At 54.2% G+C, this 23477-nt stretch overlaps 1 protein-coding gene across 21 annotated transcripts in view; it reads right to left on the reverse strand.

The window, feature by feature from the left end:
• Positions 1-23477, reverse strand: part of PTPRF (protein tyrosine phosphatase receptor type F) — a 630174-nt gene that overhangs the window by 48723 nt on the left and 557974 nt on the right. For 10 of the 21 annotated variants that reach the window (XM_030572314.1, XM_030572312.1, XM_030572306.1 and 7 more), the window contains 9 exons: positions 22208-22786; positions 21580-21677; positions 13922-14175; positions 13101-13191; positions 10334-10537; positions 7071-7225; positions 6246-6257; positions 3373-3488; positions 535-567 (listed from right to left, as the gene is read on the reverse strand). In XM_030572314.1, coding sequence (XP_030428174.1) covers positions 535-567; positions 3373-3488; positions 6246-6257; positions 7071-7225; positions 10334-10537; positions 13101-13191; positions 13922-14175; positions 21580-21677; positions 22208-22786 — 1542 coding nt within the window. The remainder of the gene's footprint in view (positions 1-534; positions 568-3372; positions 3489-6245; positions 6258-7070; positions 7226-10333; positions 10538-13100; positions 13192-13921; positions 14176-21579; positions 21678-22207; positions 22787-23477) is intronic. The other 11 variants (XM_030572313.1, XM_030572301.1, XM_030572318.1 and 8 more) reach the window with 3 other exon arrangements.

Consider the following 23477-nt stretch of genomic DNA (forward strand, 5'->3'; position numbering starts at 1 on the left):
GGCGAAAGGAAAGTGTGTTCAACCCCGGGCCATGGAAAACCCTTCAATTTCTCCTTTTAGGGGATTAATTGGCCATCTCGAAAGAAATGTCTGTTGTCCTGCCCACACCTGAGATGGGACTTCACAGCTGCAGAGTGCCCCATGCCCAGTTGTGCCCAGCGATCTGCCAAGCAACACAGCAGACTGGGCTGCATGAGTTGGGACTGGAATGCAGCTCTGAAGAGAAACAGTTGTTTGCTAATCAGCTGGGATGATTTTAGTGAGCTCCTCAAGGCCAAAAGCCTTGCAGCCCCCAGACTGCTTTTGTGCTGTGCTGAACTGCTGGAGTGTGATGCAAATAGTACCAGAACCTGGCCTGTGTGGGAGGTCTTGGCCCATTAATCATGTTCAAAAGTGAAATTACTGCCACTCTAATCTGCTGAGAGTGAGAGTGACCTTCAATGACATCGTAACAAAAATTACAGACACAAGAGAGAAAGGGAAGAGAAAGAAAAGCAAAGTGTCAAGATAAATACAGGAGGAGTGAAAACTAACTTGAGATATTCGGGCAACAGGGGACACTGGAACCTGCAAAGAAAAAAAAACGGGGCAAGAACAGAAATCCCATTAGCCTTCAGACAATCATCGCAGAGGTTCAGAGGGAAAGGCAGAGAGATGAGGATGCAAAGGAAAGAGCAGAGTTTGCTGCAGAAAAGCAAGGGCAAGCTGGAGGCTCCCTCCCGCATTAAGCTGAACCACACGGGCGCGCTGCCTGGCTGGGGAGCGGACGATGAAGAGTACGTTTTTAACCCCCACCAGCGCACTTTACTGCAGCTGGGGTACCAAGGGAAGTGCTGCTCCGAGCATTTGAAATGAATACACAGCCCACCCTGACCCTCTGTCATCTGCCTGCAAACCTACCACTGCCCACGCCTCCGGGGGAAGCAGGGGTGAGGTTAAGGTGCGGACGTGCACTGGGGAGGGGGATGGAATCACATTCTTCCTGGTAGACAGAGAACCTGGCACTGCCAACCTAGCTGCCTCTGGAATTCCAGCTGCCACAGCTGGGCTCACCACAACGCCTCTACCACTTAGCAGAGACACCGCCTGACAAAACAGCACATTAGTACCAAGAGGCTGACAATTCGTGAACTAACCTGGGCCTGGAGCAGGAACCATTAAAGCGGTAAGGCTTAATATTTAATAATGGCAGGCGGATTAATTATGTATTAAACAAGGTTTTCCCTGCCTCTGTGGTCTCCAGCAGGGACTATCAGCCACCAGCCCGAGCAGGTCAGATTCCAACAGGTCTTGTTCGTATTGTGCCCGTACAGTGCTGGGGATGCATCTCGGAGGGGGGACAGTACAGGTGCCATTTGGGCCCCCGGGCTCAGAGTCCGTCAATGCCCCTTCATTCACCAGCTCACTCTCCTCATTTCTAGCCATGAGACTCAGCAGCAGCACTGGAGGGACAGGAAGTGACTTTGCTTGGGAGGGAAGCACCAGATGGCAGGAGAAATGGGCTCAGCGGCCAAGGGAACGGAGCCACCTCTGGGGAACTGGGCTTTCCTTCCCTTACGCCTGCTCCGTTTGTCCTGATGCCAGGAGGATGGGGCAGGGGGTGGCCTGCACCCCCCTGCCCACCCAATGTGGTTCTTGCGCAGGTCTGGGTAGGTCTTGCCCCGTTGTGCAGCATGTGACAGAAGCATATCTGACATGCTCTGGAGTACGCAAGGGTAGGGCTTATGAACACATCCAGGGCCCCTGCAGGGACAGGAACCTACTCAAAATCCCAACCAGCCCCAGTGCTCAAATAATTGCAAGCAGCCATGGCTGCTTCTCGCTGGGGCATGGAAAGCACGTGTCCAGCACATAAGCAGGCTGAGCAAACCCCCAGGTACTGTCACCCTAGGGCCCTGCTGCTGCAACTCACCTGTCCCCAGCCCGTCTCAGCCCTGCACGCTGGGTGCTGGCAAAGCCCTGGCTGAGAGCTCTCTGCTCCTCCCTCTCCCAAGACAGCAGCAAACAATCTTCTCCAAAGCCGCTGCATAATATCTGCCTTATTTCATACCCTGAGGAGACCCACAGCCCACTCTTTATGGCAGAGCTGTCACCACATCCTTCCCATCCAATCTGGAACACGAGCCTGGCAGGAGTACTGCCGAGCAGCCCCCTAATCCTGGCCCTGTCCAACCTCCCCTCTCAAGCCGCTCCCAGGATAGCGCTGCACTGAACAAGCCGCGCTGATTCCTCGGCAGAGGAAGGGGAGAGCTGGGAAATGGTGCTGGCTCCAACAGCCAGCTCTCGCTGCCCCTCCCTGCCCAGACCCAGCAGGTTTCCATCAGGAAACACTCCCTTCAAAAGCTTCCCATTAGACAAAAGCTTTTAGCCGGAGGAGCAGCAGGAAGAAAGGAAAAGTAAGTTATGTCCTAGGAAGGCTGGAAGGCAGCAGGGACCGGGGCGTGCCTTCATTTACTGCTAACTGCCCCCACCGCGGAGAGCCCCACCGCCCTTCTGCTGCATCGACAACGCAGCTCAATTAGCTTGGGCCTGCTGGTCTCTGATCACACTAATGACAGGCCTGGTGCTTTCAGAGCCGTCAGAGACACGTGGGCTACAAAGCAGCAGCATGCGACGTCTCTGCTCTGGAAAGTACAGCTGCCTCCAGTGGCTGACACACCGTCAACGGACTCCAGGCACCGCAGACTGGCGATGCTCCACGGCAATAGACTGCATGCAGAAATCACTGGGTGTGACCGAACCCTCGTCCTCTGGTCTGCCAGCACTGCCTCCAGCAGCATCCCTCTCTGCGCTGGGGAGCAGCTTTGCTCACAGCTCCCCTCTCTTCCTCACACGAGCAGAGCAGGGGTAACCCTCCTCTTCAGCCATTGCTCAGATCTCAGCGTGGGAAAGGCTCACCCTGCCCAGACACAGCTGCTGTCTGACAGCACTGCGTCTCCCTCGTTTGGCTTGTTAGCAAAGCTGAGACTCCTCAGACATGGTCAGCGCCCTGGGGCAGGTCAGAATGGAAAATCCTCAGAGCTCCCCTGAGCCCTGAAGTCTCCCTGCCAGAGCCTCAGCACTTCCTCCTGATCAGCCACACCCTGCAGGGTACAAGCCTTGCTTACGAGCAGGGAGTGGGAGGGCCTGACGCACACCAGGCTTCTGCCTCCTGCAGGCCTGTGGTGACACGGCCGGGGAGCAGCATGTCAGCTCACAGGGCAGAGACGTGGGGACTCTGCACAAAGACCACTGGCGTTATCGCTGTGGCTGGGAAGGGGCAGAATGCTTCAGAGAGTGGCGGGAGCGAAATCCCCTCGGCCCAGTGTCTGCCAGGGGCGAGAGGGAGCTCCGGAACACCCCAGAGAGCAGGGATTGCAAACAGCATCCTACCTGGGGTCTGGTAATTGAGGCGCCTCATCTCAACAGGGTCGGAGGAGTGAGCCAGCAGGGAGTCCTTGAGGCCAATGGAGTGCTCGTCCTTGGACGAGGGGGAGTTGGCTCTTTTCCTAGGGAAGGAAAACACACAATTGAGGGGCCCAGCAAGGAAGTGCATGTCCCACAGACCAGCATGACGACCATGCACACAGCTGGCGCTCAGGCAGCTGCCTGGCCACCAGGGCAGACACAGGGGGCTGAACATATTGATGGGTGTCTCTGCCTGTGAGCTCAGCTGCTGCACTCCCCTCTGAGCCGGTAAATCAGCCCCCACAGTTACTGTCACAAGTGAAAGCAAAACCCCGTAAGAGCCCTCCCTGCCCGACCCAGGCTGCAGCCGGGGGTCATGCTGGTTGCTGGAAGTGCTCAGAGCAGGGAGCCAGGAGGAGTCAGGACTCCTGCATTTGAGACCCAGCTGTGTCACCACCTCTCTGCGGGACCATGTTGCTGGCCTAAGGTCCTCCACCTATAGTGCATGGATGAGCACTCTGACTTCCCACTGAAGGACGACAGGGCCTTAGCCAGCAAGTGTGTGGGAAGCCCTTAGGAGATGCCATATTCTGGACAATGTATTTATCAGAAGCAAAGCCCCATTACCTCTTACTCTCCCTCGGAACTATTTCCTGTAGCGGAAGGATAGAGTCAATTTTCCCCCCAAGTAGTAAAAGAAATGAAATGTTGAGAACCATAGCATAATAGTGTAAAGACTCTTCAGGGTGTGTTTTATTAGGCCATTAATACAGGTCTTGAATGGCTGAAGGCACCCAAGGCATGTATTAACGGGACAATAAAACACACTGTTGTCTCTTAATGCTGTATTTATGTCACCACCTCGGGCGCTGATCTTGGTGTAATTCACTAGCCAAGGAGGGACAGACCTGATTGGTAATTGGACGGGAGACCTTTAAGGCAAACTTGGCATTGAAAGAGGCGCTGTGGATGTTTCAGATGGCACCTCTCTCCTCCTGGGAGAATGCCCCCGTGTGGTGCTGGGGGCGCTGTGCTGCGCGGAGCAGGGACATTTCTCTGGGTCAGTGCTGACCCAAACGCCGCAGTGTAGAACTAGAGGGTGCTGCTGGGATACTGGAGGCTTTGCCTTTTGGACAAAACATAAACCCAGAGGGGTTGCCTCACTGGTGAATATCGAAGACCCCACAGCTTTCTGTAGGAGACGGGCAGGTTGTCATCCATCTCCCAGGTCAATTTTAGTGTGTCCTCCCATCTAAATTCAACAGCTTTCCTCCCCTTTCTAATCTGTTGCTGGGCACTGTTAACAGCTGCCATGTTCCGCCCAGAAGTAGCTGCATTTCAGACTGGTGCGTAACCAGAGTCTCACATACACGACCAGGGAAGGTGCTGTTCCAGTGCAGGGTGTTACTACTTACACACTGCTACAGAGCTGTGCACACGGGTTTCTGCATTAGTGCCTGGTGTGTGGAGCAGCAAGATGTCATTCGTTATTTACTGATTCTATGCAGCAGAACTTTCATTCACTCGGGGGCACCCAAACTATGACTGAAGTTCAGTTTGCAGCCAAAACATCTGGACATTGGGACTACAAGACATTGGGGGTGATCAGCAGAGGAGGAGCAGCATGTGATCCTCACACCATGTGGAGTCATCCAAGCATTTACCAAGTCCTCTGACTCTCTGAGAGCCAGACAGGAGAGCTCCCGGACTTTACAGCATCAATGGAAGGAGAAGGACAAACGCACACAACAGCACCATCTCTCCTGCTCGCGGACGCCATGGTGAGACACGGCATATGCTATCGTGCTTTGGTCCCCAAGTCCTTGGGCAATGTGACTTGGGACTCTGTGGGGAAGGAGGCAAAAAGGTGTCTGATATTAGTCCGTTTCAAAAGCCCACACAGGGCTTCCGTGAAACTAACAAATCCAGGCTGGCCAGACTGTCATGCAATGTACCAATAGCTGGACTCAAGCCGTCTGCATTTGAGATTTAGAACTCCAGGGAGAAAACCCCTCAGAAAAGATGCTAGAGAGCGAAGCCTTAGGAGAAAGCAGCCGGACTCAGAGCCCGAAGGAGAGCTGGGAGGCACTGGGTGTCGGGTGCTGGAAAGTGAAGAGCACCATGGAACAGAGTTATATAATTTCTGAAGAGTCCATCTCACAATGGAGTCTGGGGAGCCACAGAAAAAACAAAACTAAGCCAAGCTGGGCCCAGCACCCAAAGGGACCTGCAGACAGAGACAGGGAAACCCAGATGAGGGAATATCTGCCCTGGGCTTCCACAAAACATTCCTTGTGGTGGCTCAGAAACCGCTTGTGTCTGTCAACTTCCTTAAAAGAAACCTTCCTGGAGATGGGTGAATTACCACACAGGGCCACCTGGGCGTGGGCTGATGCGTAAAGGCAGGATTTGAATTATGGAGCCCAAGCGCAGATGACACCTTCCCAAGCAGCACAGTCCCTTGTCAATGCAACGGCCTCAGGCTGGCATCGCACCTGTGGCAAGGTTAGGGTAAACTTTACCAGCTGCAGGAGACAACGATACATGTTACAGACGAATGGCACCTAAGTTCTCAGTTGAAAGACTGGAGGTGCAAAGAAACCCCTATAACCACTTACAATCGCATTTCTAGATTTGTAACCCATTTGCGAAACACTCTATCACAAATCCTGTGACCTGTGATTGTCGGCCACGTGAATCGCTAAAGGCTGAGGGGTAGGATGTGGCCACTGCCTTCAACCCTTGGTTTATGCCACGCCTGCACATACGGAAGCCGGGACACATCAGGCTGCAGGTTCTTAAATGGGGAAGTAGATTCTAAACTTTAAACAAAGAGGGAAGAGAAAACGGATTCCTACCTTTCTTGTTTACTAGATCCAGAGAAGAGCAGAAACAGAAGAAAGGAGGTGATCACTGAGACAGAAAGGCACTGACTGCACATGCACAGCACAGAGCTCCATTTAATCCGAGAACAAAGCCAGGTCCCTTCCCCCAGCACAAAATACACATAGAGATCGAGAATCCAGGAGGTGAGCGGATAGACTCTACCTGGTTACAATTGAGCGGGCCATAAAAACTCATGTAAATGAACCAACAGCTCATCACAGAGACTTACAATACAGGGTCACAGTACAGCGCTTACGGCCCATGTATCAGGACTAACCCACGGAGCTTGGAGGGCTGGTCCTTCAGCGTGGAGCACAAGGCGCCAGCGGGACGTGTCAGGAGGAGGAGCAGTATTTCTGTCTGGGTTTAGCTTAGTGTCCATGGCCTGCCAAGGGGCGGAGCGAAGCAGGCAGGCTCTTTAGTAGGGGCACCTGAGAGGGGCCAATCAGGCTCCCACATCTTCAACTTCACCAGGACACTCTGGAAACCACCTGAGGAAGCTAACGCAAGAGTGGTGGGACTCTTCCTAGCATGCCACCAAGGACAGATAGCTTCCCCTTCTCCCGACTGCCCCGTGGGGCCCTGGGACACCTCCTGTTCTTTCTGTGCTTGGGGATTCACATTCATGCCTCAGCCGGTTCTCTACTGTCTACTTTACAAACCAGCCCTGTATGCTGCTTCGCATGCCCTCCACCATGCCCGTAGGCCCTGATCCAGATAGGGAACGCTGGGTCTGACGGCAGGAGGGAGGTCCCTTGGTGCTGACATGCTGCGTGGGGAACAGGCCTGGCTCTCACCTTTTGAAGAGCAGGATAGCAATGACGATGATGATGATTAATATAACAGCCAGCACTGGTCCCATCACCCACAGCATCTCGGGCTCATCCTGCTGCTTCGCTGAAGACACTTCCATCACAATCTCATCCGAGTAGGGGCTGGCTGCATACCTCTTCTGCAGAAGCCGGGGGGCAGAGAATGCAAACATCCGTTAGGCTGACGGAAACAACCACCTCCCATCCTATTGTACGGCACCCTGCCTCTGCCCAGCGCGGGGAGGGCCTGGCTCCCACATCCAGGGCTCCCCATGCACCAGGGCATCACGTCAGCAAGCCAGGACACAGCACACATGGAAATCCGCCTTGTCCCCCTCCTCCTCCTGGGAAATGGCACCATCCGACTTAGAGCAATTCTCCAGCCAGTCAGTCAGTGAGCTCCCTAGGTGCCGAAATGGAACAGCCCAGCTAAGAGCACCAGGTTCCCTAGGAGCGAATTCCAGGCTTGGAATCCGAGCGCTAAGTGCTTTATAACAGCCATTATGCTGATATAAACACAGCTCCCCAGGAGGGGCTGTAGTTGGAGAACCCCCGCCAGGCCAGACACGTCTCTTGAGGGAACAAAAGGAGGAGACGTTTTGTGTCTCAGCTCCCTTAGCAGATCTCGGTGCAGGGGTCTCTCGCTAGCAGGGTCCTTCCAAAGAATGAGGCAAGGTGGTGGCACAGTGACCTACAGCCTTGAAGAGGCTGCTTCTCAGATGGAGTGCAGCAGGGCAGGATTAACAGACCCAACGCCCAGCTGCAGCCTTGTTATGCCGCGGTTGCTAAGGCTTATGTCGCCGTGGTATCACTTCACAGCTCAGCCTCACTGGGTCAGAAGGGTTAAATACTGCGAAAAGCAATCCCTTCCACCTAGCGAGAAAGCAGGAGCCGTATCAGCCAAGCGCTGGGGGCTCGCAGGTAGCACCTGCTGCCCTGTGCTCGGGAATGAGAAACTCTCCAGCCTTGCCACAGACAGGAAGTTTGGGTCACAGAAAAGGTGTGTGTGGATCTATATGTTGCCTGCTTTATGGTCAAGTTCAGACACACACTTGGCATGGGTGCAGGTGGGAATCTTCTCTCCTGGGCCTGCTATCTACGACTCCCTGCTGGCAATACACAGGTCAGACCCTCAGGTGCAGCTAGTCGGGTTTATCAGCAGCCTGCAGTGGGTTCTGCTGCGGGCCATGTGCCCTTGCACGTCCCCCCCATAGGGTCCTGCAGGCTTCAGTCTCTTCTCCTTTCCTGGACAATGTCTGCGTGTGGCCACTACAGGCACTAGGGAGACAGCCTGGGCCCACCAGCGTGTAGACAAAACTTCGCTCTACAGCTCAGACAGCAGCACCCTCCTAGTGCTCTCCCAGACCTGACATGGGGGTTGGGAGGGGGACAAGCCGGCTCCGGCTCTGGCTCCGGCAGACAAGAGGCAGGGCAGGTAAGTGGGCAGCGGGAGGGAGGGGCTCACTGCTGTGCTATTTGCTGCGGAAGGCACACAGGACCCACAGAAGCATCTAGCTACAGTTGAAGACAGGACTAACGCTACTATCACATGGAGCCTCTTCCCTGGGTCCAGTGCAGGCAGCCAGCCGCGCTTCAGAGCGTTTGCCCTGCTGGGCTTGCAAAGGGGCCTGAGACGCCAGTGTCACTCGGTGTCTCTGACCAAGGAGGGAGACCCTGCCAGCCCAAGGATCATGAGGATGTTGTTTCCAGGTGGAGCAGGTGCCCCCCAATGAGCCGCGCTCCCAGTGCCTGGCCAGGGATGAGTCATGCTCGGCCCGACTCTCGGGACACAGCAGGCAATGCAGGAGTTGTGTGGGGACAAGCAGCCCTGCGACTGGATACTGCCTTGGGCTTTCTGTGAGAATGGGCCCCATCTAGCAGGGCAGAGTCCTGGGGGCAGAAAAGCTACCAGCGTGCCTGGCCAGTGTGATCTGAGACCTCTGCATTGCTAGCTGGGACTCTTCCCACCATGGCCAGATGAGTAATGGAAAGTTTGACCAGCGCTAATGAGCCATTACAAGTAAATGAGGCTGAAGAAGTGAGCCCCAGCGTGGGAGCTGAGCAGAGGGTCCAGAGCATCTTTATTATCTCCTATTATTTACACACTGCCGCTGCCACCTCTCTCCTCCCTCCCCCACAAGCAATTTACAGGAGGATCTTACGGCACAGGCCTTGCTCAGCTATTTCATGCTCACCGCAGCAGCCATCCTCTCCCTCCCGTAGACCTCTGCGTGCTGGGCCAGCTGCCTTTCTTAGCCATCCAGGTACGCGCCATTTCCCCTTAGCAAGGAGAGACACCAGGGCTGGGAACCCGCATGCTTTCACGCCCCCCCGAGACCCTGCTACTGTGGGAACAGGTGAATTTACTCCCTTACACGCCCCTTTCAAGGGAGATTCTGATCAGGAAAGTGACTCTCCAAGCTCCCTCCATGTCTCTTCTGAGTCAGCCCTGCTCAGCCAGGCAGAGTCCAGAGTGTGTAGGACTTGGCCCCCACCTTCTGCATCAGGGCTGATTCTAGACTCGACAGGGTCACAAAGCGGAGAGCAAAACTGCTCTGCAGATCCCAGCAGCATCTCAGCGCTCCTGGAGCTCCGACTTGTCCTGGGGCAGATAAGACTGGTGTGTTACTGCCAGGGGACTGGAGAAAAGAGTGGTGGTTCTCAGACAATGCTGATGTCTAACCTATTGTTACAGGGCACAGGAGCTAACCCGCACCAGGGTGCATGGAGCAGCCCTCCTCTCACACCCGGTGGTGGCGTGTTCCTCTCCACATGCCAGTTCAGAGGTTTCTCCGCTGCCCCCACAGCTAGAGGCTGGAAGCCCAGCTGAGAGTCTGGTGAGCACAGCAGCAGTTTAGGAAGGTTGGGTGAGGCAGCTGGGCCTCCGAGCCTGATCCCTGCAAGCACACAGGCCTGGATTCACAGGGCTGCTCCACAGTGACTTTTCTGAGCAGAAACGCGGCTCAGAGCCAGCCTCCATCACAGCGGAGTCTGGAGTTCTGCAGTGGTGGAGCTCGACTCCCAGTGCTGCCCTCAGCTCTCATCTGGCACGTCAAAGATTCCTGCCCTTTCCCTCGGAAAACGCCATACATCAAGTCAGTTCCAATGGACGCCTCCTCTCCCTGACACCAGCTACTGTGCCTGGCTCGCCTCACTTTGCAGGGAACTCCACTGAACAGGCTGCCAGCTCCCTGCATTGAGCCCCTCGGGCGGGAGAGCGGGACGCCCCTTCTGCAAGAAGCCCTTACCGTGTCTCCGTCCTCCAGCGACGCCAGCACAAAGCAGCGATAGCTCAGATCCTCAGAGAGCGGCTTGTTGTAGAAGCCCTTGTAGGTCTTCTCGTCTCCCAAGGTGAAGGTCTCTGGCAACATGTCCACTAGAGCAGCAATATAGGGCTTCAGCCTGTCTGCCTGACGCCGCTGGCGCCTGCCCTGGCTGATGGCCTCCAGTAACTGAGGACAAAGAACATGGGTTGTTACATGGCTCTCCCCAGTGCTGCCCTGGTTGACAGCAGGGGACCAGCATGTGGATTGGGCCAAGCCCAGGCAGGAACAGGTGCTTCAGAACTTTCCTCCCCACTTATTTCATTGACCCCCGGCAGCCTCTCGCACGCCTCAAGTCAGAGGGCCGGCTTGACAAGCTCATGCTCATTTCTGTGACGACAGGCTGAGGGCGAGGGCAAGGGCTGAGGCTGGGCTGGGGCAGGGGAGGAAAGGCTCCTGGCTGAGTTACAGTTAACATGCAGCAAAGCAAGGGGGGAGTGGCTGAACCTCCAGCTGTCGCAGGCATTGTCAGGGCTCCCATCACCCTGGGATCTGCTGCAAGCACTTCGCACCTAGGCTGGCGTCACAGAGAGAGGTCTGGGCCTGGGGACTGGCCGCTGTGACGCTCACTCTGTCATTTCATGGGAGGGGCACTGCTCGGACCCCACGTGCCCTGGGTTAATGGATTCCAGCTGGCTGCAAGGGAAGCTGGCCATGTTCGGTGCTCTGTTGGCATGGAGAGCCGCTTGGGTCTCCACAGACACCGGGAGTGAACGGCAGTCGCAGCTGCTGTCAAGAAAAGAGACATTTGTGCATCTCTCCCTGTCTGAGCTCCACTAGCTCCCCTGCTGCTGGGCTGCCGGCAGGGCTGCGTGTAGATCACACAGAGCCACAGCAGATTTCATGGGACACTCAGTGAAAATGGCACATTTCATGGATGGCCACAAATTCCTGAAAAAGGCACAGACACCCCAACATTCACTTACGCTGCTGAAAACGACTCGCCGGTGGCTGAAGACGTGTTTCTAGTGAATAAAAATGAATGCCAGGCTCCAAGCAGAAAGTCTAGTTTCAAATGGAGGAGGAGCCCGACGTGCCGCATTGTCAGCAGACAGGGCCCGAGAGTGATGTGGGGCTGGGAACACAGGTATTTACACAGAGGCCGTCAAAGCGCCCCAGCCCCTCTCCCCTGGCAGCTGAGCCCCTGTTGCAGTGAGCCAGGAAGGCCAGCGTCTGTAACCTCACGGATGGAACCAGGTAAAGGACAAGCCTCGCGTTTACAGACAAATATCCTGGGAACCGTGGGGAGGAAAGGCAGGAGAATGCAAACGGACTGTGAGGTCTGCACATCGGTACAGAGAGTGGGGCGGGGGGGGGGGGCGGATTACAGCCAGCACATCTCAGTTCCACCTGCACCACACACATTTGCTGCCCACTGTCACCCTTCAGTCCCTTTTAGCCTAGGATGACGACAGGCAGCTCCTAGTCTGTGCTCGGCTGGCACCACCACAGGACCTTGCTGCCTGCTCACAATGTGGCAGTGCAGACGGGCTCGTGCACAAGGGGCTGGCATCAGTGAAAGCCCCTTCTAGTGTCTACTTAAAAAAACCAAACCTCTGTGTGCTTCAGAACAAACATTACTGTCACCACGAACCCCCGTCCTGTGCTGCCTCCAGCCTTCTCTTCAGAGGGCTTAGCTCTGTGTTACCCTGTAACACACCTCTAAGTCCTAGTGTGGATGAGACTTACCCACCTGTGTCTAACTCTGGGCTGTAGCTAGAGCGTACGGCTCTGTGAGCTAACGTACACTAACACCTCCTAAAACAGAACTATAGACCCAAGGGGTGACCCTCACTTCACTTGCTGCATCTTGTCTGAAATGACACAAATGCTCTGGGGCAGAGAACAGGACTGGACTTGCCCCACGCACAGCACAAGGGGGCCCCATTTCTGACTGGAGTTTCTACATGCTATTGTCACCTGCATGCATATTCCATACAAAGAACGACATGAAAAGAACGTTAAGGTTGTGAAGTCAAGCACCCGAATACAGGAAATGCCAGAAAGCACGTTGCCCAGGCAGCTTTCAGCCGCCCCCCGGGTGCCTGTGTATTATGAGAGAGTTTTTAATTACACAATCACACACTACGCTGTCCACAGGACCCTGCCTCATTCAGCGCACCGGACGCAACGAGCAGCTGTTCAGTATTTTGTTTTCTCCTTATTCAATGTGTGGCCCCTGGGCCATATTTACTGCACACGATTCAAATCCTGCTCCGCAGACAGACAGGGAGTTGTGATGGTTAAACCATGTAAAGCACTGAAGGACCTGCCACCGAAGACCCAGAGCGAGTGAAGGACCTGCCGCCAAAGTGCTGCCGAAGACCCGGAGCGCAGCCAGGTGAGTAAAAATTAAAAAGGTGCCTCTAGCCAGGGAAGGGATTCTCACTGGGTGCGGGACCCTCTTAGGCACGGGGCCCGATTCGGGGGAATTGGTGGAATAGGCCTAAAGCCGGCCCTATTGGGCAGGCTGTGGAAGTGCTAAGCATTAGGACTGTTATCAGATTCTGTACAGGCAGGAGGGAAAAAGTGAGCTCTGGGGTCTTCTCTGCAAGCCTGGCCCCTGGCAGGGCCCCTTACCGCACACAAGCTGGAGCTTGAAGCCACCTTTCCTAGGGCCCAGGCAGAGTGGGTCAAGCACAAAAGGAAGCCTTAGAAGATCACACGTAAAGCAGGTCTCTCTGACTCCTACCTGGTCCAGCTCCATCTCATCAGGCGTCCGCCACCTGGCCGTGCGGCTGCTGGTGCTTTGATCTACTGGCACAACCACAATATAGTACCACCTGGGGAGGAAAGAAGGGTCAGGGGAGGTGGCTGGTGCTAGCAGGAGATATCAGACATTTCTTTAGCAGGTGATTGAATAGAAACAAGTTCAAGATGCCTCCCATCAAAACCCCTTCCCCAAATCTCCTTTCTCCCCTTCTGTAATGGACAAAAGGCTTCGCTGAGTCAGAGGCCAGTTTTCCTGCGGTGCTGAGGAGCGGAATGCTCCCTGCTTGCGTTCATTAGGCTAACGAAGATACACAGACCACACGCTAGAGGATGGTAGCAGGAGCTGGGGTAAGGACACTTATATAAACTGGCTGTAGCTGGAGCCCTGGGGGAACCGGGTTTCAGCCTGAGAATAGCACAGTTACAAATGAGACTTCTATGAACTGGCTTGTTTTAATCTCCTCAAGGCTTTAAAGACATGATTTATTCAAAAGCTATTGTGCAGTGACAGAGAAAGCACCTCCGGATTCTCAGCTGGCTTTACCGGGAGGGTCTCAGTTCCACCCCAAGAAGTGACGGGGAGCTGTGTTACCCTATCTCACAAAAGCATCAGCTCAGAACATGCCAGCAATGCGCTGTCATGTGGTGAAGGGAAAATCTGGCTCCAGCCTCTGCAGGCTGCTCTGGCATTCATCCTACCATGTTACTGAATCAATGGGTTCGACTCAGTGGGTACATAAAGAGAACAATCCAGCCTCCTACCTCCCCTTGCCCTCTGGTCCATTAGCAGGGAGCACCTACCTAACTGGCGCTGAGGTCTGGACTTTGGGAAGGGTGAGGGTGAACTTTCCTTCCTGCATGTATTTGTTTGTGGAGATGGGTTTGCTCTGCAAGACATCAGGAGCCGTGTGGATAGATACCCGGTGCTGGAGCCCACCAGCACTGCTGCCACGGTTCATTAGCACAAAGGAATACTCTGTATCCGGCTGAAGGTCGCTTATGAGCTTCTTCATTGAATGGCCATCCACCTCCACACTCTGGCTGTTGTACAGGATCTGCAAAGGGAAGGACACATCATGCAGCAGGGCAGCTGCTGACGAAACATGCTCAGAACAGAAGGCAGCGTTAAAGCTGATCACCTGAGGTAGAGCACAGAGCCAGATTGTTCCCATTCTGCGCATTCCACAAAGAGCCGCAGAGCTTGAGGTCCAGCAGCCAGCAGAGCAGCACTCACTGCTCCTCACAGCCACAGTGCGGAATCGCGAACACCAGCGGGGTGGTTAGAATCCTACACTGCAAAGACTCCACCAGACGCATGCCCAGCAATACCCCACCACGGCGTCTCTTCGGTGCATAGGTAGGAGGACAGTACAGATGGGTTCATATTAATGGGTCTTTGTTTCCTTGGGGTGGCATGACATACAATGGACTTTTGGCATAAAACCCCATTGGTTCTAAAGTGGTTTCAACCCTTATCTAACAGAAAACACACACTCAAAGGGTGAACACAGAGCTGCCCCTTCCCAGGACGGGAACTATAGGGATAATTTGTTTCTTAGAATAATCAGTTTCCTGACCAATCAGTAATGCATCTCACACACCCACACCCAGAAGCACGACCTCACTGGTGTGACACCAGGGCACCAGCACAACAGCTGCTGGCGCGCTGCAATCCGAGCACAGAGCTTGGGGCTCAAACCTTACCTCTGCCTGGGGTGGTCTTCCAAAGAACCGTACCCAGCCTCACCGCCGGAGAGAATGGGTAGCGCACTCTCCTGTTGGCATGGAACAGGGCACTGCCACGTGGTATCACGAGGAAACAAGAAACCATGCCCCTGGGGCTGCCTGCTCAAGCCACCCTAGCTGGCTGACCGAGAGCTGCTCTCCTGGACGTGTGGGGCTGTGGGCGCTCTTTGGTGGTTGCTGCTGCCCCACGTGCTCAGTATGAATTTGCTCCGGCTGCAATGGCTGCTTTGTGCAAACAGAGTGGCACCTGCTGGGCTCCATAGGTTTCAGGCCAAAAATCTGGATCTGAACCCTGGTTCAACCTCTCAGTGAGAGAGCCAGCAGCATGGGCACACTGCCTCATCGCAGCTCGAACGGAGACATGTGGCAGAGTCAGAAACACAAGCGACCCCCACAGACACCTGCGGTGCTGGTGAGAGGACTGGAGGGCCTTCGGCTGCCTTCGGCTGCAGCAGAGACGCAGGCTCCTCTCTGCTAGGCAATCCCCAGCACTCTATGCGGTATTCCTGAATCTAATGGAGGCTGCAAGATCAATTAATGCACATAAAGTGCTCTGAAGAGACCATATGCTGAGAGCTGCTGTCATGAACCAAGGAGGGGGTGAGCCTAGAGCACCCAGGTGGAGACTGCTGCCTCACGCCACAAACACGCTCTGCCTTTGGGCTCTGGGTGCTGCTGAGCCTGGTGAAGCAGCACAAGAGCGAGGTGGGACACTTCTGCCAGCCCGCACTGCAAGCAGCCAGCAGAGCCCTGAAGCAGCTGCTGTCTCACTGGGGCAGGTGCCACGCATTAACTTCCCAGGGGAGCTAGCGAGAAGGGGAGCAGCAGGCCCTGCAGAACCCCTGGGGCAGCCAGGCACAGGGAGCAAACGCAGTGTGAGATGCACAGTGCTGCTCTGGGTTAGCTACATAGCCATGCCCAGGTGGCTTTGGCCACTGCACTCTGCTGAGGTTGGTCCACTCACATACAGATTCTTCTCCGGCAGCTGGCAGGACCTGGTCAGCCGGGAACAGAGCACAAAGGGAGGGTTCAGCAAGAGAGGGACAGACATGACCCATGTTCCCGTCTTTAGGGATGGACCCTGCTGCTAAAATAACAAGGATGCCCGCAGCGATGAGACCTCTGCTGGCTCCCCTGTGCAGAGGCGATGCGGAGGGAGTGTTCTCTGCTGTGACTCCTGTGAAACTATTTCTTCTGAGGCTTTAATCCCTTCTCTGCAGAGAGACACATCAGACAGGCACTAGAGTCAGTGCAAAGCAGCCAGACCCAGTAATGCCGCTTAAAGCCTCTGGAACGTCAGACGTTTAGTTGGCAGGTTTCTGCCTGCTCAAATCACACCAGACTCAGCCAAGCCAGAAGAAACAGCTGGTTACTTCAGAGCTCTGCAGTCTATCCTTGCATCAACTCCTTCAAGCACTAACAGAATACTGCAGCAGTGGGCACCATATTCCAGACAAGAACAGGGCTGGGCTACCTCTCTGCAGGCAGATTCCTACCTGACTCCCTGCCTCAGCTCAGGAAATCTGCTCAGACTCAAACACGAACAAACCTGAAACACTAAGGTCACACAAAAACCCAGCTCTAATTCTGCTCCCGATCCCAGACTAGCAGCAGGTGGGATCTCCAACTTGTGCTTTAGGAAGGACGGTTGTCTACACGATGCACATGTGTGAAGGCTGTAGGCCTTGCTGGAGCCCGAGGCATAGTTAAAAGTACGAGGCAAGGGCGGCCTTGTTAGAACAGTAACATTAGGAATCAGCTGACCACACAAACGCATTCCTGACAGAAGCTGCAGACCTCTCAAGTAACCACCTAATGCTCTCCTGGGGGGATGGAGGGGGGTAAGACCCATGTAAGATCCGGAGGGGAGGACAGGACAATGAATGAGGAGGTTTTGTCTGAACTACGATGTGTGAGGTAACTAGTAACATCTGGAGCGCAGCACGTAACTTGTCTGTATCGTTGTACAACAGGATGGGCAGCTGTGTACTGGCCTATGGGACACCACCATGCTGACGGAGATGACCCCTCTGTTGTCACAGGTGTCCGTGTGTTAGTGTGCCGGTAACCAGCAAGCCGGGAACGGACACCGAGCTTTGCTGACAGTGAACCTGGCCGAGCTTTCGGCACTAAGACATCGCGGTCTGCTGAGTCAGCAATCCACCATCTCTGCTGGTGCAGAAACATGGCAGCTCCAGGAACAGGAACCCGTGTGCGGTATTTCTCTGGGGGCGGGGGGCAGGGAAGCCCACGAGTGCTGCAGACTGGAGGGACAGTCTGGGGTATTCAGCCAGAGTCTCCCTGCTTGCTCTGTGTTTGATTGAAAAGCTCCACAAACTTGCACTGCATGGGTTCCTGCTGACATCCGAAGACGATGTTCCTTGCCCTGCTCAGACACGTGTGTCCAAAGACAAGGAAACAAAGCTCCCAGCCCCTCTCCCTACAACTGTTCTGTGTTCCTTTACCTGCCACTCTGCATTACCTTTTCCAGTGCTATGCACCATTAGTTAGCACCTCTCCATGAACTGTACGATGATGGAAGGGCACAGGGATAGACAAAGTCACTGCTGTGTGGGAGGCCAGCGGCCTGAAGCTGGCAGACCAACCAGAGGCTGCCGAATGGCTCAGTGACACCTACTTTCACCAGCAGTGAAATGTGGCCAAAGGGCTTTAAACTGCTGAACACTGGGCTGACCCACGCCCGGCCTGCTATAAAATCCCTGTTAGTGCTGCTCTAGCTCACAGAGACAGGCTTGTAAAGCTAGGTGGGTCCAAATGTCATTGCTAAAGGCTGGTTATAACGCAGCCGAGGCTAACTGCCATTCATGTGGCTGTTTCTGTGCTCACTAAAAAATGTGCTGAACTGAATCCTAGAATATCAGGGTTGGAAGGGACCTCAGGAGGTATCTAGTCCAACCCCCTGCTCAAAGCAGGACCAACACCAACTAAATCATCCCAGCCGGGGCTTTGTCAAGCTGGGCCTTAAAAACCTCTAAGGAAGGAGATTACACCACCTCCCTAGGTAACCCATTCCAGTGCTTCACCACTCTCCTAGTGAAATAGTGTTTCCTAAAATCCAACCTAGACCTCCTCCACTGCAACTTGAGACCACTGCTCCTTGTTCTGTCATCTGCCACCACTGAGAACAGTCTAGATCCATCCTCTTTGGAACCCCCTTTCAGGTAGTTGAAAGCAGCTATCAAATCCCCCCTCACTCTTCTCTTCTGCAGACTAAACAATCCCAGTTCCCTCAGCCTTTCCTCATAAATCATGTGCTCCAGCCCCCTAATCATTGTTGTTGCCCTCCACTGGACTCTTCCCAATTTTTCTACATCCTTCTTGTAGCGTGGGGCGCAAAACAGGACACTTCAGATGAGGCCTCACCAATGTTGAATAGAATCATGCAAAGAATGAAGCACAGCAGCTTGAGATTAAATCTCAGGAAAACCTTTCTGACTGTCAGACCAGTAGGCCAATGTAACATATGTCTCAGGAGGTCATGGAAGCTCCTTCAAATAGAGTCTGGATAGCATCTGTCTTGGATGGCGCAGACACAACGAATCTTGCACTTTGGCAGGGAGTTAGAATCTTTTCCCCCCTGTAAAATACCTAACAATGCTGCCCACAATCACACAGCCTCTGTCCTGGGCAAGGCCAGGGAGGTCTGTCAAGGAAATGAAAAAACCACCACCAAGGCTGGCCTCACGCTTTACGTGAAAGCACGGCAACTGCCCAAACCAGCTCCTAGCTCAAAATGGGGAGAATCCAGCAATTGTCAAATTGTCAAACCTTTACTTGGAAAATATGCAAGGAGGAAAGTCCCTGGAACCTAGGAACAATGTCCGAGGCTTATGGCCAGGAGGGCTGGAATGTAACATCTCCTGTACAATACCCCACCAAAGCCAGGTGGCACATTGCAGGGAGTTTATCCCCGGCCCAGATGAAGCTATGAAGTTTCCTGAAGAGAACTGACACCTGCTTTACTGATTTGGCATGAGTGAAAATTCCAGAGGTCTCAGATTCATCTCCCCATAAAACCAACATAAGGTTCTGCCAGTACTCACAATCAGAACAAACTCGCCTTTAATTAAATCCGTTAACATGGAAAGTGACACCCTATGGGATGTAGATTTAGTGTGAGACTGTTTATCAAGTGCAGATAATACTAATTGTTCCCATGGAGATTTATTTGCTATGGTTATTAGGCTCTGTCCTCTGCATCTAACGTGCCTGCATTAAGCAGAGAGCAAAGCTGTGAACCTTGTTTGTAAAACACAAACTCCTGGAGGTTGAGACTTCTACCAGTGCAGTCAAAGCCCAGGGGCTGTTCCTCCAGGCTCACATGCACCTGCATTTCTGGGAGTATTAACAGAAGAAAGATACTATTGGAGAAATATCTTTAACAACCCTCCTGTTTGCATGGCTGCTCTCAGCTGACAGGTAACTAACACCATCTGCTCCTGTGTCACAGCAGGGGCAGACACTGAATGAATCACTGCTCATGTCCCCAGTCTTGGCTACAAGGCAGAGACAAGGCATCAGCACTATTCCTTCTGGCGCCTGACCTGCTCTGCCCACCCCCCCAGGTTGTAGCATCCCACCCAGCACGCTAGGAAGGGAAAACAAACTGGCCATTCAACGCCCTGCCCAACCTGGGAGCTGGGCTGTTCGGCCCCTGGGAAGCTGAGCCGTGCCCTGATTCCCTGTCTCTTTCCAGCTAAACTCTGCACGTTCAGAGTGATTCCGATTGAGCATTATAATCGAGAGGCAGGATGAGCAAGCACGGGAGAGAGACACAAATACAGGCCGCCATTCTAGACGTTTCTCCCCCTTGCTGTGGAGAGACTGCCCCGTGGTGAGGTCATATCCCCCTGTGTTCAGCTCATCCATTGCATGCGCTTCCTACACAGGCAGTACGGATGGGCAACGCACCCTGCACCGCGCCCCCTGGCAGAACTCCCCTGGGAGACGTTCACTCTCACCACAGGGACCTGGTGACCTTGGTCTCACTGCTAAGCGGTGAGATGTTCCAGCTCTGGACTCGGACTCCAGAGACCAGGGTTTTGTCTCTGGCTCTTCTACAGGCTCCCTGGGTATCTCTGGGGCTGGTGCCCATCTGTGAAATGGGGGTAATGTTTTCCTGCCTCTCCGAGTGTGTGTGTGTGTGAGGGTAAATTCATCAGTGCTTGTGAGCTGCTCCAACACTACAGCAATGGGGGGCACAGAGAGCTCACGTTTCACTGCACCGTGTTTCAGAATTCAAGGTGGCGCAATGCCCAGAAGCGTTAGTGATCACCTCTGTACGAGTCTGGCGAGTCAGCCTCCATGCCCGTCTGCACCTTCGGTAAGCAAACTCTCTGAGCAGAGATACAGCGCTTCTGACTGTAAGAGTCTCTCTCCCCAGCCCGGACCACCTCTGCAGAAATCCCCCACCCTGCGTGCCTCGGCTGCTCCCCAAAGCGCAATCCAGGCTGCGGCTGCTGAAGGGACAAGGCCAGGCTTGGGCCCACGTGAATAAGGCATTCTGGGCCTGGAGGCTGATAAAACACCCAGCGTTGTGCTGGATAAGTGAGAGCAGCAGCTGTTTGTGCAGAGTCTGCCCAGGCAGCCGTCAGAGAGGGGACTATGTACTGCTACAATGGAAACAGTTTCCTGGAACCACCGCTCGGGATTGTGCTGCTGCTCTGATAGCTCTGTGGCAAACAGGCAATCTGGTTGGCCGGGACGGGGCAAAGGAAGTCACGCTAAGGTGGAGTGGTTGCCTGGTTTTCAGGCTGTTCTGCCTTGTTCACGTCCTGTGATGAGATCACATTTCCAGCTCTCATGGACACTGCAACCTTGAGATTTCCCCTTATGTCCAGAAGCATCTCCCCCTCCCGCTCTCTATAAGGCACCACCAGCTCAGTTGTGCTGTGGGGCCAGCCTGGATTACAAACAAATGCAGAGCCTGCTTGGACACCGAGAACAGGAATGCCTCACACTAGCATTGCCGGGGGCTGTCCTGGCTGGCTGGACGTGGGACCCTCCTCCAGCCAGGCTCCAGACACCTAGTGGGGCCAGCACTGGAACTGGCAGACAGTATGAGCCCCTCAAAGCTGAGCAGGGGAGAGGTATTAATAACGGCCTTGGGAGGACTGCACAAGTCTCCCACTTACCCAAGAGCAGAACAGGGGGATGCGTTGGAGAATATAGAGTGGAAAGGAACCAGTGGGCCCACGCCAGGGAAGGTTGGAGGCTTAGCACCTGGAGTCAATGTTCCTCTGCTCAGGTCTATGGCTGGATGCTGAGCTCGCTCGGTGTCTGCAACCTGGGCCTGGCACTAATAGCAACCCTCTGGGGGCCCCTAGTGACCTCTCGAGAAGGAACTTCCCAGCACTGGTGCAGTCTAATGACCACGACCTAGCGTGGCATGCGCCATCCTGGCTTACCACACGACCCCCTTCACTGGCATGGCTCTGGCTTGCAGCCCTGCCAGAGACTAGATGCCGAGAAGGAGGGTGAGAAAGCAGCAGCACCTCTGGGTTAGTATCTTTGCTTTCCAAAGCATCAGCAGTTCCTTATTGCTGTGCTCGGAGGCCTCCGCAGAACCATCCCCGAGCTGACAAGCAATGGACCTGGCTCAGCCAATTGTTTGCCTGACAGCCTGGTGGTCGGTAGAGATGCTGCTCACCTGCCACGGGGGCACCCTGGCATCCCATGCAGTTGGTCCTTACCTTGAAAGGCACCGCAGACTTGTAGGAGTCAGGCACTTCCCAGCTCAGCAACACAGACGTTTTCATCACAGCATTGACGCGAAAGTTCTTAGCAAACACTGAAATTAAAAACAACACCTGTGAACTGCCGGCATGGCCCCGCAGTGACTCAGCAGCACAGGTTACTGAATTCAGCTGCAGAAGGAAAGGAGACAAGCAGAGGAGAGCAGCAACCTTTCCCCAAGTCTCTCAGGCCCAGCTGGGTTTCCGATTCTGACTACATTCTTGAACATCAGAGACCGGCAGATCTAGACTGAACTGTAGCTCTCCTCTCCCCCTGAGGACTCTCCTGGCCCTCTGCCAGAATCAAAAGCCAGCAGCTCTTAGGTCTGCACCCGAGCCAGCAGAGACCCTTTCATGTACAGACAAAATGGGAGTGCGCCTGTGAAGTGACAAAGGCAATTAGTTCCCACCAAAAAATCCTCCTCCTATTAACAGGCAACGTGAGGGAAGCCTTCAGCGAGGCTCCCTGTGCCGAGCCAGTTTGACTAGAGGAATCCAGACGATGTACGGCGTCGTTAATCAGAGCCACGGGGAACCCAGAGAGGGTCACCGTCTGGAGATGAGGCCGGACTGTAAGGTTTGTTACCTTGCTCAACAGGCATGGTCCGGGACTGGATGCTGGGGCTGAGCGGCCCCACCCCCTTGCTGTTGCAGGCCCTCACTTTGATGTCATAGGTAGTGTCAGGTCTGAGGTTGGTCAGCACAATGCTCGTCTCCCTGGTGATGTTGGTCAGCTCCTGCTGGCTGTTGATATCTCTGTACATAACTGTGTAGTTGGTAATTCTCCCATTTCGCTCCGCCAACACTGGGGGGTCCCAGGCCACCTCTGTGGTGGAGGTGGTGAGCCCCACCACACGCAGGTTCTGCGGGAAGCCGCTGGGCACGTCCTCTGTCGTGGTGATCTCCTTCTCGAACTCCTCCCCTGGACCAGCTCTGTTCTTAGCAGACAGTTTGAAGATGTAGGTGGCACCTTTGTGTAGGCTGGTCACAGTGTAGTGATGGACATTCTTCTCAAAGTCCATGATGTTCATCTTCTCCTCGTCGGTGCGTTTGTACTGCAGCCGGTACCCCAGCAGCTCCCCGACCATCTCCTTGGGGGGGTGCCACTGGATGAGAGCTGTGTTCATAGCTGTCGTGCTAATCAGCATGGAGGGCTTGCCCGGGACTGGAACATAAAAACATTGTGACCACCCACAAACCCATCCTGCTGCTGGAAAGAGAGAGAGAGAGAGGGGAGAGAAACTCGGGTCTACTGGGTCCAGGATTGGTGTAACTTTATGCTCAGATAACATAGTGGTAAATGCAGCATACAAACCTAGATGCACAGACACAGATGGACCCAAATCCAGGTGCTGATGAAAGCTGGATCCAGCAAATCCTGGGTTCAGATTCCCCAAATTTTACTGTCTAAATGGGCAGTGAACGCAGCAGCTGACATTGCAATGGAAAAATCCAGATCCTGATGTACAATGGCTTGATTACACCTCAAAACCCTGCATTTGTCTCTCAGATCATTCTGGATTCAGCCACATTTTTCCGTGGACCTCTCCAAATGGTACCTCTCGGCAGACAAGTGCCATAGCACCAGGAAAACCTGGACCCTGATGTACTGTATTGCAACAGATGCACTAAACCCCATACCCAGCATCCTGATCTATCTGAATGCAGAAAAATGTCATCCCCAAACCTTGTAATTTTACCATCTGCAGAGGCAGTAAGTGGTGTGGGGTGGGCTGTTAACAGTCAGAATATATTTAGGTTTAGCTGATGAACCAATTCATGACGTGAATGTTGTCACGGAGGGTGGAGGAGACAAGGCCCTGCACCCCACCACTCACCAGGACTCTCAACCAGCC

The sequence above is a fragment of the Gopherus evgoodei genome, chromosome 8, assembly GCF_007399415.2.
Source record: "Gopherus evgoodei ecotype Sinaloan lineage chromosome 8, rGopEvg1_v1.p, whole genome shotgun sequence".
Classification (NCBI taxonomy): domain Eukaryota; kingdom Metazoa; phylum Chordata; order Testudines; family Testudinidae; genus Gopherus; species Gopherus evgoodei.